We start from the raw sequence: 16,058 nt of genomic DNA on the forward strand, positions 1-16,058 counted from the left end.
GGCCACTCAGCTGTTGCTAACCACATACCAAATGTTTCCTTTTTCCTCTCCTGCGCCTTCCAAGGGGTGGGCTGGGAAGCTCTGCCGTTATCCGTGATGCCATCTCGCCTTTCAAACGTCAGAGAGCTTTTTCCTCGGAGCAAACGCCCGATTGTTTTTTCCAGCTTTGGCAGGAATTTTTAAGAGAAAACTGTTTTCGAATCACTTCTCTGTTTATTGTTTCAGACCTGAAATACGGCAGAGTGGAGGGCTGGCAGCCTCTGTCTGATCCTCTCTCCCCATGTCCGTTTCCTAATTGCATTAGGATCTATCGGGGACCCCCTCCCCCGCCACAGCCCCCCAGTAACCTGGTATTTTGGGAAAACGAAGTTAAATAAAATAGAATAAACCTTCAGTTGGTGGAGAGATGGTTCCAAGCATCCCTTTGGACAACCTCCCCCCGCCGCCTGCTCCCCCCTCACCGCCCCACCCTGGCCCCACAACCTTTACAATCAACATGTGGTTTCATTTCCAAGGGCCCCCGTGTTAGCATTTCCATTTCCTCAGGAAGCCGCATTCCGTTCTTGCTCTTACTTCTGAATTTGAACGTGTGTTTTCCTTGGCCCAAGCTCTAGGAGTGCCTGGGGCAACAATGCACACAGTCCCAAGCAGGTTTCAGTGAGGTGGGCAGCCTTCCCCGCACCCGGGCTGCGGCTTCTCCCCGCTCCCCGTCTCCAGGGATGGCCGCCCACACTCCCCTAGCCCGGTGGGAGGGCCTGGCTGTACCATCCGAGGGGAGCTGGGCTGCCCTCGCTGCCTGTGTCCTCGCCGCCTCCTGTTGGGAAACTCTGGTTGCCCTCCAAGAGTCCACATACTGCAGGCTTTTAATTAAGAAAGTATGTTCCCATTTCATGTCACTCGAAAAGAATGAAAACAGTGACAGCATTTATTTATCTTCACTATCAATATCATTCCTGTTTCTCAGTCCGCTGGGGGTTATGAGTCTTGAAGGAATTGATTGGGTTATGAGATTTGAACCTCAGGCATGTGCTGGTGGGACACATGTGGCTTGCTTCCGAGAAGGAGCCCTGAAGGAAGAGCAAGCATGCTGGCATAGCCCTGCCCTGCCCTACCCTGCCCTCCCAGATCTCAGGGCCAAAGGGCTCAGTGACAGTGGGGAACTCCTGCCTGCTTTGGTGCTAATGGAGAGTCAAGGCTCCTTTTTCACCAGCTACCTCCTATCTGCTCTCTGAATCTTCGGAGAAGTAAAAGCCATCATTTCCTGAGTCTGATGGAGGAGATAGGATCTGTCCAATGGCTGCTGTTTCTGTGGGACCTAATGTGTGCTGAGACTGGGCCAGGTGCTCACATTCATTGTTGCCAGTCTCCAGCAGCAACCAGCTAACTCTGATGGCTCAGGTAAAGGGACTTGCCCAAGACCACACAGCCATCCAGAGCTGCTCCACTCCGGTGACACTATTGCCATTTGGAGCAGAATAATTCTGTGTGGCAGGGAGCTGTCCTGTGTATTGTGGGGTATGTAGCACATCCCTGGCCTCTACCCATTAATCAGTAGTAACCTCACAGTTGTGAAAACAAAAGATGTCTACAGACATTGCCAAAATTTCCTCCTGCTGAAAACCTCTGACCTAGAGGATGGAGGTAGGATTCAGACCCAAGCCTGCGCTTGTTCCCCACCCTCTGCTAACTCTGGAGAAGTCCTCACCCAAGCAAGGCAACCCTGCTTGCCTTTAGGATACAAGCAGGGTGGGTAGTGCTTTGGTGTTTCTGAACTATGTCCTAATTAGCCGTAGATATAGGCCTTCTAGAATATCCACGAGGATCCAACTTCGTGGTGGAGGCTGAGGACAGAAGTTCTTTAATAGTACTGCCCCATCTTGCTCTGGTGTCCTGACAGTGTAGCACTTTACTGCAAAGCCCTTGCATATAGGTTTTCATTTTGAGTCTTCCAAATACTCGTTAAGTCTGAAGGCTTATTACTCAGCAACAATAAATTGCAAAGGACTGAAACCCAACTCAAACTAACTTAAGGGTTAGAGGGAGTCTGTTGGTTTATGTAACTGAAAAGTCCAGGGGTAAATCTCGTGGCTTCAGGTATGGCTGGATCCAGGTCTCAAACATCATCAGGACACTATTTATTATTCTACTTTCTACAGTTTTGACGTCATTCTCTGACAGGTTCTTTCTATATGGCCACAAGATAGCCACCAGCAACTCCAGGTTTACATGGTCCTAAGAGTTTAAGACTTCAGATAAAGAAAAAGTAACTTCCTTAGAGTGCCAAAAAATGTTCAAGTAAAGACTCAAGATTGGTAAGGGCTGGGCCCTGTGCTCATCTCCGAGCTTGGTATTGGCCTTACCCAAAGAGTTATTATAGGGGAAGGGATGACTCTCCAAAGAAAGGAAAACAAGACCTTGTGTTTCTAGAGCAATGCTGTTCAAAGTGTGGTTCATGGACTGATTTTACTGCTCTGTGATAAATACAGAGATGCTTAGAAACACTTATAGCAATTTGATATGGCCGTAGCATCCAGGTGTGTGATCAGCGGACTCATCTTGTGGAACAGGTTATAAAGCAGTTGGCTATTGTCAGACTGACATGGAAAGTTGTGGACGATATGAGTTTTACAGAAGTATCAGTCCGGGATGGATTGGAAATTTAAAAAACTTTTTTTTCCCCATAGATAGTTGGAAAAGCACCGCTTTAAACTGGAGAGTATGTTAAAACACAGATTTCTGGGCCCCACCAGTGAAATTCTGATTCAGTCAGTAGGTGATATGGTTTGGCTGTGTCCCCACCTAAATCTCATGTTGAATTGTAGCTCCCATAATTCCCACATGTATGGGAGGGGCCTGGTGGGAGGTAATGGAATCGTGGGAGTGGGTGTTTCCCATGCTGTTCTCATGATAGTGAATAAGTCTCATGAGATCTGATGGTTTTATAAAGGGGAGTTCCCCTGCAAATGCTCTGTCTTGCCTGCCATGTAAGACATCCCTTGCTCTTCTTTCTTGATTGTGAGGCCTCCGCAGTCACGTGGAACTGTGAGTCAAGTAAACCTCTTTCCTTTATAAATTACCCAGTCAGGTATGTCTTTATTAGCAGTGTGAGAACAGACTAATACAGTAGGTCTGAAGTGGGATGGGGGGAATGAGAATCTGCATTTTCAGTAGGCTCCCAGGTGGGATGAGTTCACAGTTATGAAATATTTTGAGAGTTACTGAAATGTGACCCAGAGACAGGAAGTGAGCACGTGCTGTTGGGAAATGAAAATGGTGCGGATAGACTTGCTTGACGCGGGGTTGCCACAAACCTTCACTTCGTATAAAAAATGCAAGATCTGCAAAAGACAATAAAGTGAAGTCCTGTAAGACGGTGTGCCTGCGTATTGTCTGTGGAGGCTTTCGCTACAACAGCAGAGCTGAATTGTTGTGAAGAGACCATATGGCCCTCAAACTACTACCATATGGCTAGTAGTAAATATCTCCTACTAGCCCTTTACAGAAAAGTTTGCCTACCCTTCCTTGTCTTAGAACCAGGGGGTGAGATGCCAGATCAGGAATCCCTATTGGGGTTGGATGGAAACAGGTTTTGGAATCCTGGTTAAAACTGACCTCCAAGGTTGACCTTGGAATCTGGTCCAAGTCCCTGTAATGATCTGCATGTGAAGCTGGCACCCCAGGAAGGTTTCCAGGTTGAGAAGGGGCTTAGAGGTTATTATTCGAATCCCCTTATTTTATGGATGAGGAAACTGAGACCAAGAAAGGGGAAGTGACTTGTCCAAGGTTACACAGAGAATTGATGGTAGAGCTGAGACCAACCCCTGCACAGCGCTCATCCACTATGGTGTCCTTGGCAACAGCCCTGGGGTGTGGTATCTTTAGTGGCTTATAATGAGAATAGGTTAAGAGGCAACCAAGGTCTCTCCCAAGCACCCAAAGCTCACCAGGTGAAGGTGGTGAGGACAGGGGCCCCTTGTCTTGCTGTGCCCTCTGTTGGTTGACGTACCCTCTGTTGGTTGACATACCCTCTATTGGCTGACAACTTGGCAGGTGTCAGCCCTGTCCTGGGAAAGGCAGAGTTGGAAGTGAGTTGGCTGTGCCCAGGCCCCCAAGACATGTGTTGCTTAGTGTATGTGCATGTGTCTTAGCATGTGGATTTTCAGCCAGTTACATTCATTACCAATGAAGTGTACTTGCTGGTACAGTTTGGATATTTGTCCCTGCCTAAGTCTCATGTTGAGATGTAATCCCTAATGTTGGAGGTGGGAGGTGTTTGGGTCATGAGGGCGGATCCCTCATTGTTGGTGATGGTGAGTTCTTGTGAGATCTGGTTGTTGCAGTGTGGCACCTCCCCCGCAGCTCTCCTCTGGCCATGTGACATGCCTGCTCCTGCTTCACCTTCTACCACGATTGTAAGCTTCCTGAGGCCTCTCCTGAAGTACATGCCAGTGCTATGCTTCCTGTACAGCCTGTAGAACCATGAGCCAATTAAACCTCTTTTCTAATAAATTAACCAGGCCCAGGTATTGGTAACAATGCAAGAATGGCCTAATACACTTGGGGGCCACTCACTTAACACTACTTGCTGGTTATTGCTGCTTCACGCCTTGCCTCCCTTCCCTAAGTGACCTACCACTTTCTGTCTGTTTTCTTTAAGCCAGTGTTGAAGGTTCACTCAGTGACATCCTATGGCGGTCTCAGACCTAGCCCAGAATTCTTGTCCTAATTCACCTTCTCCCACACTTCAGCACACCCTCCAGGTCCTTCTGGCATCTCACCTGGAGGTTTCACCTCCCCACTGTAGCTTCTCCTTGCCCCTCCTCCCAACCTCAAGCCCCATTCTCTCTGGCTTTGACCATTTTCCCTCTTCTTCACCTGGACTCAGCTTCTCCCCCTGCCTGCATTGCCTGCCCATTCCCGTATTCTAGTGTGCTCTCCGTGGGCACCATCCCTGAAACTGACCCAGCATCATGAGAGGATGGCTTGCCCCCTCTGCCATGACACCTTCCAGGACACTTCCCAATTGACTTATGCAGTTCTATTACGTAGACATTGTTACCAGCATTATCCATGAATGTGCCTCCCTCTCACGCTGGCCAGTGATCAAACTGCTAAGGACAAGGACGAAGCAAGTGTCTGGTACCTTGCTAAAGGGACTGCCTGCTGGGTAGACATGGCTCTGTCTGAGTGCAAGGCTGGAATTCAGTGTGTTGCGGGAAGGTGTGGCGATCCCGCCTTCCCGGGCCAGCTGTGGGCATGCTGGGGAGATGGGGAGTTTCAATCCCTTGAAGAAACAAACAACATATGTCATTTTCTTGAAGCCAATTCAGTCCAGCTGCTCACCAAAGCAGGATCCCAGCCTCAGGAGCTGGTACCCTCCCTGCCCAAAAGCCGGGGCCTAAGCCCGCAGGCCACAATAGCTCCCAAACCAATGACTACCTCTGTAAATGTCTCAGACTTGCCAACACCCCATTCTTTTCCCCTTTTCTGTGGACTGCACATGAATCATTTTTGCTCTAAATTACTGATTTACCAGTGAGACACTGAATCCATTCCAGACTCCTAAGCCTGAGAGTCCAGCCCTTTCCCGTGTGAGTCCAGCTTGCCTTCCCAGTATATCTCCCAACACCCTCCTGTGTGCATAAGTGGGCCTAGCTCCTCCCAGGGCACTCTGCTCCTTAGTTAAGGGCACAGTTCAGTGCCCTGGGACTTATGATGGGCTTTCTAGACCCTTCCTCTTTCCCAGTCACCTTCCTCTTCCAAATGTCACATCACAGAGATGATGTCTTCCATTCTTGGCCAGCTGTTAATTCCAAACCTGTCACTGGATCAGTAACCTGTCAGTGGGTATAAATGTGTCCCTTTCCACTGACCCACCCACATATCCCCATGTGTTGAATGCAAGAAGATATCCTTAACATCAAAGGAAACTTCCAGTATCAAAAAGCAAGAGACCTTGGAAGAGAATTTGTTGAGTGAATGAAGGACCCAAAATAACAAAGTTAGAATGGCTGGATGATTTGTGGGTACTTAGGGGCCGAGGAGCTCCCCATACCCTACTCCCTAATGTCTTTTTTTTTTTTTTTTTGAGACAGAGTTTCACTCTTGTCACCCAGGCCTGGAGTGCAATGGCATGATCTTGGCTCACTGCAACCTCCACCTCCCAAGTTCAAGCCATTCTTCTGCCTCAGCCTCCCAAGTAGCTGGGATTACAGGTGCCTGCCACCATGCCCGGCTAATTGTTTTGTATTTTTAGTAGAGATGGGGTTTCACTATGTTGGCCAGGCTGATCTCGAACTCCTGACCTCAGGTGATCCACCCACCTCAGCCTCTCAAAGTGATGAGATTACAGGCGTAAGCCACCGTGCCTGGCCACTACTCCCAAATGTCTTACATAAAGCAGCCTCTTTCTGGCTTGGAGGAAAAGATCAATGAGGCACATGGAAAGCCAGAGTTCCATGTTCTAGAAGAGCAAGTGCGCATGTGTGTGCGTGTGTGTGTGCGTGCGTGTGTGTGCCTGTGTGTACAGCATCCCAGTGTTCTCCCACCCCTAAAGAGATTTGGAGACAGAGAGAAAAGTCTTCTGCCCTTGTCATGGGTGTTTCTCCTCACCAACCCCAACAGACCACACTTAAGAGAAAGGTTGTGGGCAGGCCCCCTTCCAAGCTGGATTTCAACAACATTGCCAGCTTCTGTTGAAACAGATCAGAAAGGGTCCACTCCAAGCATGTATGGTAGAGCTTCTCATGCTTCCAGTTTCAATGTCATTGACTTTCAAATAGAAGCAACCTATACCTCGGGTTTACTCTTGATACATCAAGAACTTTGATTTGTGCCTCCTCCTGTCTTCTTGATCATTCCCAAATTCGTATTCTTTCTTCTGTGGCCTCCTTCTCCATTTCTATAGGAACTGTAAATGCTGCACTGGGAAGTTTTTGTGTGTGTGCTTGCTCAGAAAATGGGCCCGTTGATCTTTATTTGAGGTGAAGAAAAAAATCTAAAAAGATCATTACTGGTCCTTTTATTTCTCTCTAGGCTTCCAACGAGTAGTTTTTTTTTTTGCCTGGGATCCTCTCTACAGCTGGGAGAGGCTCGGAACTGAGGTGCTGACAGCTTGTGTCGGAATCGCATGGTGTTTACTGTGCTGTGAGTTTATAACAGCCTTGTTTCCATACTGACAGCAAATGCCATATGGAGAGAAAAAAAATCTGTCAGATGAACCCTTAAGGGATCACAATATGGCACACGAAATCTCAAAACTGCTTTTGGAAAAGGTGGGGGGTAGAGGGGTACCTTGCTTAAATCACATAAGCAGCATGGTGCTCTCTCCCATAATTGAATAAAAATGGAATTTGACACAAGGTACTTTACTTTGGTTCTGTGTTTGTGCTGGGAAAAACTCAGCTGATGGGGAAAAGATGCAAAGGTTTGTTTTCCTCCCCTTGGGGGATTGTGTTGAGTGGGAGGCAGTGGGAATGCAGGCTGTATCTGCAGGGCATTGTGCTAACAGGTGCAGGCTGCAGACCTGTCACAGGCGCTGAGACCAGGTTCCCTACTGTGGCTGATGATCACACTCATCTAGCTTGACATTTTATTACTGTCACTTGAGATCTTGTCTATTCACCCACACACACTCCTGCTGACCTCTCCAGTCTGAGTCCAACCTCCCTGCGGACTGGGACCACATCCCTAGGTACCCCTCCCCATCAGAACCTGGCATACACTGAGGCTAAATGCTTGTTGAAGTGGCTATTTGTGAACCATCTGCTGGGAGCGGTGTAGACTGTGCCCACGGCTGAAGGGCAGAGTTTAGGCTGCAGTCCAGGGCTAGTTGGAGCCACAAAACCATTTGGGAGTGGGCCAAGAGGGGACTTGGCAGGTTGCTCATCCACGCTGATCCAAATACTCACTCGGGAGAGAATGAAACGTTTTAGAGTGCCTTCTTCTACATACGCTACTTAGATCTGGCGAATTCTTCCAAAAAAAACCCTGCCCTCAGGCAGGTTACCCATGAAAGAAGTGGGCCTGGCCGCGGCTCTTTCCATTCCAGGAGGCAGACGGTGGAGTGCTGAGGCCGTGTCGCCGTGTCCCCGTGTCCCCGTGCGGTGAATAAATGCCCGGGAGGGAGGGGCTGCCTTCAGGGCTCCTCTCTCCGCTCAGCTCCGCTTGTATGCCTGCTACGTCCTCCGTGGGCTCTCGCTGCGTGGGGGGAAGGCAGTCTCAGCAGCCCTCGGCTGAGCAGTCATCCCGAAGAGCCCTCCTGGCATCCCAGGGAACAGACAGTGTCTTTCCTGGAAGGTCTGGCAAAAGCACTGGGAGGACTCCAGGGCCCCCACGGATCACAGGCCCTGACCTGATTGGCTAGAACTGAGTCATGGCCACCCTTGAACCTGTCATCATGGCCAGAGAGAGAGGCCTCTGATTGGCTATGACTAAGTCACGTGTCCATCCGTGACCTTAGCACTGTGGTCAGGAGACAGAGGCCTTTTGATTGGCTATGACTGAGTCACGTGCCTGTCTCCGTAGCATGGGAGGTGTCAGCTCCCTTTTTAGATTCAGAGGCACGGGTTGAATTGGTACAGACTGGGAGAAAGGAGATTCCCTAAAGGAAAGGGAGATGGAACAGACCAATGATCACATCCATAACGATGAGAAATGGGGTTTATTAATGTGCCAGCGCCTGGTCTGAGTGCTTTCTATGTATTGTCTTATTCATTCCTCAGGACGGTCCTAGGAGTTAGGTCCACTTACCGTCCCCAGTTTACAAACTAGACAACTGAGGGGCAGTGTCAAGCCTCTTGCCCCAGGTTACACAGGCAGTGAGCAATGGGCTGGGATTTAAACCAAGGTGGTTTCACTCTGGAGCCCACACTGACACTCACAGCTACCACGAGATCCTCCCTCCCGGCAAGCCTTAGCTTTACATCCTATGGATAAGCATTTTGAGACTAAGAATCCAAGTATGCCAGCGCAGTGATTGTGTTCATATCCCCTTGTTGCCTGGCATATCTCAAGAGAAATCCTTTCTAGGGGGGTGGTATCTTAGCTCCTTTACACCAGGTAGACTGTAGTCATCCCTTTCCCCCAAGTTGCTCTCCTTCCCAGGCTCTATTGCCCTCTTCCCAGTTTCCCATGAACTCACCCGACTGTGTCCTGTGCAGCTGCAAAATCAATGGCCTAGTGTTCCGTGCTCCAGAGAGCCCGAGGCAGCATGTTTCATTGGTTCCTTTGAGTATCTTCCTGGTCAGAGAGAACTTCTTGGAGAGGCTTTAGCATCACTGCAGGAAGAACCAAAAGGGAAGGGGCCCCCATCCCAACTACAGCATGCCCTTCTGGTTTTCAGAGGAGAACACAGAGGCCCAGAGAGGGCAAGTGAATGGTTTGAAGTAAGACAGCAAGTTATTGGCTAGCACCGTGGTCTCTGGGCCTCTTGGTGGGAGTCTTGCAGTATTTCCTCTTCAGAATCCTCTTGGCTATTGAGTGGGTAAGTGCGGGTGACTTCCTGTCTCCGTGCCTTTAGCGCCTAACTGGAAAAGGCAGGGTTTTCATAATTTGAAGCATCCTAAGACTGGGCTTTTCTCCAGTTGGGCAAAAATGATTTTTAAAAACTGTATCCATTAGGATGCTTTGAATTACAAGTAATTTCTAAAAATGTTCAAACTCCCCTAAACAAGGAGAATGTGTTGTCTCATAAATTAGCTTTTCAGATGTGGTTTGAGCTACAGGCATGGTTTGAGCCAGAGATTCATGACATCACCAGGGCACCAACTCTACTTCCTGTAATTTCCCAGCTCTCACCTCCTTGCTGTGTCAGCCTCATCCTCATAGCGGCTTCTCTTGCAGTGTCAAGAACACTGTTGCAGCACCTGGCCTCACACCCACTCACCATGACCTCCAGAGGAAGAGAGCACCTCTGCTCCAGTGTTCCCAAGCAGTCTGCGGTCCACTCTGATTCAACTGGCTCACATTACAGGCCTGCAGTCACTGTAATCAGAGAATGTGATGTGCTTAATGGCCACCAAGGAGATGGAATCACAGTCCTCAGAACTGCTGGCATGTCCATACAGAAATCAGAGCATTGGACCGGGGGCGTGGAGTGGGGAGTGGAGGCTGGGTCATCACTGGTGCCTTCTTCTACACTGACATCTCTCTGAGTCTGCAGAGACCATGAAATGAAGAAGGGGTTCTGAGAGTTTGCCAGTCACCTTACTGCATCCATCTAGGGCTCTGAGCCCAGGTGAGGAAATGACAGGAAGGCCCTGCCTGGCCTTCTCCTGGGTCTCATCACATTCTTCTTTTCTTATCTCCAGACAGAGATTACTGCAGTTTATGTGACAAGCAGCCAATCGGGAGGCTGCTTTTCCGGCAGTTTTGTGAAACCAGGCCTGGGTTGGAGTGTTACATTCAGTTCCTGGACTCCGTGGTAAGTTCCTGCTCCTGTGGTCCTGTGGTCCTCTGTGATCAGTGATTGTTTTGGCTCAAAGGAAAAGATAGACCTCATGGTTTAGAAGCGTGCTTACAAAACTCCCACTACAGACTTTGATTAGGAATGCAAAATTGTCTCAGGATCTAAACTTATGGGTGACCTTGGGTGGGCCCCCTCCCCTCTGGACCTTAGTTGCTGTTGCTGTAAAGTGGAGCCCTATCAGCTCTTTGATTCTGGAAGTCTGGGTTATTATGGGAGGCAGGGCCTGGGGAAGTTAGGCCTAGCTCTTGGATCTGGTGGCCCCTTCCTCCAGCTGAGAACCCATTTTATAGAATTCCACAGCTTTTGTGAGTTTGTACAATTGTTTATTGTCTGCTTCCCCATTAGAATGCAAACTCCCTGAGGGCAGGACCCTGGCTCAGGCTTCCTGTTCACACCTGCCTCACACAGTGCCCAGCATCTGTGGGCACTCAATAAATGTCAAATGAAGCGCATGGCTGTCAAGCTGGTCTGACTGCCAGTGGCTCCACTGGGCTCTGGCATGGGTGACATGCCTGACACCATGGAGGCTTCCTTCAGATGTGCTTGTTAAGCATTTGTTTAACAAATGCTGATTGATTGCAAGGGTTTTTAAGACAGGTTGTGGGAATAGTCAGGAGTTCCTCTTGGTTCAGCCAACTGCCCTTGGGTTTCTATCTGAGGAAGGAGGACAAGAGGGGAGGAGGAGGAATGGGGAGTGGTCATGAAGGGCGTGAAGTCACCCAGGCCCCTCCCCTCTCCCCCAGGTGCAGGGGCTGAGAGGCTGCTGTTTCCTAAAAGCCCTCATGCCACCATTGGCTGCAGCCATCCTGACCTCTATGTCAGTATGGGGGACAACCCTTTAAGGTTTCAAGTCTCTGTATCTGCTTCAGGATCTCGATGTGCATCTCTAGACTCACAAAACCAAATTGCCCACTGGACATCTCCACTGAAGTCACAAAGGCCGCCTTAAAGTCAGTAAGTCCCAAATGCACTCAGCACTTTCTCCCAGGACCCCAAAGCTACCAGCCCTGAGACATTACCTGTCCCAGTGACCAGCACCCTACAGTCACCCGAGACTGAAATCTTTGCACTCTTTAATGCCTTCCCCTCCTCATCCTTCCCCAGCCTGATCAAGGCTCATGTGCTTGGCTCCTTGACCCTGCCCAGGCCAGCTCCCTCCCCTCCGCAGGCCCTGCCTTGGGCTTAGGGGAGGCTCTGCCTTGGGCTTCGAGCAGATTCTTGGCGCCTCTTATATGAGTGATTATAGTAGTTTTCAATCTTGGCTGGGCATTAGAAACACCTGGGGAGCCTTAAAAACACACCAGAGCCTGAGCTGAAGCCCAGACCAATTAATTTGAATCTCTGGAGGTGGGGCCTAGTATTTTTATAACTTTTTATTATGGAAAATTTCAAGCTATAAAAAGTAAAGTCGACAGAATAGTGTAATGAACCCCCAGGCACCCTTCACCCCACCTCAGCAATTATGAACTCATGGCCAGTCTTCTTTCATCCATTCCTCCATCCTCTACTTTGTAACATTTTGTAGCAAATTTCATATATTATCTCATCTGTGAACTTTTCTTTTTTTTTTTTTTGAGACGGAGTCTCGCTCTGTCGCCCAGGCTGGAGTGCAGTGGCCAGATCTCAGCTCACTGCAAGCTCCGCCTCCCGGGTTTACGCCATTCTCCTGCCTCAGCCTCCTAAGTAGCTGGGACTACAGGCACCCACCACCTCGCCCGGCTAGGTTTTTTTGTATTTTTTTAGTAGAGATGGGGTTTCACCATGTTAGCCAGGATGGTCTCGATCTCCTGACCTCGTGATCCGCCCGTCTCGGCCTCCCAAAGTGCTGGGATTACAGGCTTGAGCCACCGCGCCCGGCCAGTGAACTTTTCAGTATGTATCTCTGAATAAGAGCTCTTTAAAAAATAGTATTATCATACCTTAAAAAATTCTTTACTATCATCAAACGTTAGCATTCAGATTTTCAGCGTTCTCGTACATTTTGTGTGTATCTGTTTGAACTGGTCTGGATAAGGTCCACACATTGTGATCGGCTGATGTTTTCTTGACTCTAGGCTCCCCCTTAACCATCCATCCCCCTTTGTAATACATTTGTTGTTCCTACAGAAGAGCTTTCCACAGTCTGAATTTTGTATTCTTATCCCCAAGCGTCATTTAACAGGTTCCTCTATATTTCAGGTTTTTTTTTTTTTTGAGATGGACTCTCACTCTGTCGCCCAGGCTGGAGTGCAGTGGCGCGATCTCAGCTCACTGCAAGCTCCGCCTCCCAGGTTCACACCATTCTTCTGCCTCAGCCTCCTGAGTAGCTGGGACTAAAGGCTCCCCCCACCGTGCCCAGCTAATTTTTTTGTATTTTTAGTAGAGACGGGGTTTCACTGTGTTAGCCAGGATGATCTCCATCTCCTGACCTCGTGATCCACCTGCCTCAGCCTCCCAAAATGCTGGAACCACAGGCGTGAGCCACCACACCCGGCCAGGCTCATCTATATTTCTTATGCATTGCTAGTTGGATCTAGAAACTTGACCAAATTCAGTTTCCCTTTTTGCTTGTGGAGTGGCATTTGACTTCCTCAGTGGTTTCATGTTCTTTCATCGGGGGCATATACTATCTGGTTGTCTTTCTTTTTGAAATGGTAGCAGCTATTGCTAGTCTGTATGTGAATCTGTTAATTAACAAGGGCTTGCAACATGGCAACATTCTAATTCTGCCATTCTGTCTTCATTTGCCAACAGAGGCACTTCCTTTTGATGACCATGTGGTGACCTAGTGGTAAAGTTCATGGAGGAAATGGTTGATTCTTTTCTCGCATTAATGTTTCTAAAATACCAAACTGGTTCACTACCATCCTCTAGTAGCAGTAACTAATTAGAGTTTTTAACTCGTGGTTTTAGACATGTTGCATGTGTACTGTTGCACCGTAGTCATTATCCTGACTGATGCTGATGGTCTCATCCCTGGCTAGTGGGGGCCTCTCCGGGTTGGCTTTGAGTCTCTGGCTGGACTCCAGCAGTTATCAGTAGTCTCCTTGCTGTCTGATATGACACAGGGTTCTGGGCTCATCTTATACTAGATCTATTGTTTTTTGGAGGAGCTGCGGTTCCTTTTACTGGGACACAGTAGTTGCAGGCCATAGTTTGGCACAAGGCTTATTAGCACTAGGCTAGCCATCCATTCTAACACCTATTGGCATTTTTCAGATCTCCCAGGGGTTCAGTGTGTATCCAGGGTTGGAAAGTAATGACATCTAGGATCAAGTCCGGGTTCTGAAGCTAACTTACCAGATCTTCCAGCATCAGCTCCTGCCCACCTTTTCACCCTTGACCTTCCCGGAGTCTTTCTTCAACCGTGTATTCTGGCCTCACTACCCACTTCTGGCATTTGTGACTTGCCAGGAGAGTTCAAGCCTCTTGGCCCTAGCTCCCTCAGGCCTCCCTGCCTGAAATCCTCCCCATAGTCCATTTGCCTGGCAAATGCCTGCTTGTCCTTCTGTCCCCTGTTCACAGAGGTCCTCCCAATCTCCCTCTTCCTGTCTCTTCTCCTGTGCCCCTCTGCTGTGGGTGCTTGCTTCTCACATGCACCTGAGCCACATTGCTGCCCCATGCTGGCAGAGGTGCATTGATGGAGAGTGCAGGCTCCAGAGATAGGATGCCAGGACAGCATGGCTCTGCCACCATCTCTTGGTGAGACCATGCATGGGCAGGTGTTTAACCCCTCGTGTACTTCGTGTCTTCATCTGTAAGTGGGGATATAGCTGTATCTGATGATGGGAGAGGTGTTAGGTAGAGACTACATGAGTTCTTACTGCTCAGAACCATGTCTGGAATAGCACTGAGGCTCAGTGAATATAGCCATTGAGGGGTTTGTGTGCCTATTCCTCCACTAGTCAAGCCTCTTGGTGGCACAGACGTGGCCCATGGTCTGTGAATCCTCAGCCCGCAGTGCCACACCTAGCAGTTGAGTGATGCTCAGATTGGGCCCAGTGGAGGTTGGTGACTTGCCTGAAGTCACAGAGCATGTGAGGGGCAGAGGTAGGCCCAGAACTCAGGTCTCCTGGCTCCCGGTCCAGGCTCCTTCCTCAGCATCATGCTGCCTCTGAGGCCATGAGCATAATAAGCCAATGACATGGAATGTTTGAAGGTGAGAACTGGGATGGGAAAAGAAGAACTAGAGCAGGTTAAAGGAGGTTGGGAGTGTGGATATGGGGAGGCTGGTCGTATCATGAAGTAGGATGGTCAGCATAGGAGTCTTTGAAAAGGCAACGTTTGATTGAGGACCAGGAGGAGCTGGAGGAGTTAGTCAAGTGAATATGTGGTGAAAGGGCATTACAGGCAGGGAACAGCCAGCACAAAGGCCTGCAGGCACGAGTGTCTGCAGTTGGAGGGGAGGGAGCAAGGGCAGAGCGGGTAGGAGAGAAGTTGATCATGTAGGACTTTGTGCCATCAGAGAACTTTGACTTTGAGAGAAATGGGGGAGCCACTGGAGGGTTTTTAGCAGAGCAGTGGCATGGTCTGACTTGGGGTTTGGTTCTGTTTTGTTTTGTTTTGTTTTGTTTTGTTTTAATGAGACAGCGTCTCACTCTGTCATCCAGGCTGGAGTGCAGGGGTGGGTTCGTAGCTCATTGCAGCCTCAACCTCCTGGGCTCAAGTGATCCTCCTGCCTTGGCCTCCCAAGTAGCTGCAAATACAAGTGTGCACCACCATGCCCATCTGTGCCTTAGGTTTTTAAAGGATCCCTCTGGCTTCCATGTTGGGAGCAGGCTTTGAGGGGCAGAGGTGGGAGCAGGGAGATCTGCTAGGAGGCTGTTGCAGCAGTCCAGGTGAGAGCAGCTGGTGGCTCAAGCCAGCATGGTAGCCCCTGGCAGTGGTGAGAAGTGGTTGGATTTGAGACTTGTGTGGAAGATGGAGTTAACAGTATTCTCTGATGGACTGGGGATGAGAGAAGAGTTAAGGAAGACTTCAAAGTTTTGACCTGAACAAATAGAAAGATGGATTTAGGGAAAGGCTGTGGGAGGGTCACCTTGTGGGAAAAATCAAGAGCTCCGCTTCAGGCACACATGCTTTGGGATGTCTACCAGATGCTTGAGTGGAGAAGCTCCAGGGGAGATGGGTGTTCAAGTCAGGCTTCATGAGAAAGGTCTGGGCTGGAAATGGAAAATTGGGAATTGTCAACTTTAAAAAAAAAAAATTTACTTTTGAGACACAGTCTTACTCTGTCGCCCAGACTAGAGTGCAGTGGTGTGATCTCAGCTCACTGCAACCTCTGCCTCCCGAGCTCAGGTGATCCTCCTGCCTCAGCCTCCCAAGTAGCTGGAACTACAGGTACACGCCACCACGCCCAGCTAATTTTTGTATTTTTTGTAGAGACAGAGTTTCACTATGTTGCCATGGCTGGTCTCAAACTCCTGGGCTCAAGTGATCTGCCCGCTTTGGCCTCCCAAAGTGGTGGGATTACAGGCATGAGCCTCTGTGCCCAGCCTTGGAGTTGTCAACATATATAGAGCTGGTGTTAGAGAGCCCTGGGCTGGAAGAGCTCACTAAGGAAACAAATCCACGTGGATGGAGAAGCGTGAGGACAAAAGATGCCCCGGAC

The 16,058-nt window shown here is 49.2% G+C and overlaps 1 protein-coding gene across 3 annotated transcripts in view; it reads left to right on the top strand.

Annotated features, from left to right (window-relative positions):
- GRK5 (G protein-coupled receptor kinase 5) overlaps window positions 1-16,058 on the top strand; it is a 251,480-nt gene that overhangs the window by 165,157 nt on the left and 70,265 nt on the right. For 2 of the 3 annotated variants that reach the window (XM_010375976.2, XM_030940373.1), the window contains exon 3: window positions 10,311-10,423. The exons of the other annotated variant lie outside the window; for it this stretch is intronic. In XM_010375976.2, coding sequence (XP_010374278.1) covers window positions 10,311-10,423 — 113 coding nt within the window. The remainder of the gene's footprint in view (window positions 1-10,310; window positions 10,424-16,058) is intronic. 3 annotated transcript variants of the gene reach the window in all.

Source organism: Rhinopithecus roxellana, chromosome 11 (assembly GCF_007565055.1).
Source record: "Rhinopithecus roxellana isolate Shanxi Qingling chromosome 11, ASM756505v1, whole genome shotgun sequence".
NCBI lineage: Eukaryota > Metazoa > Chordata > Mammalia > Primates > Cercopithecidae > Rhinopithecus > Rhinopithecus roxellana.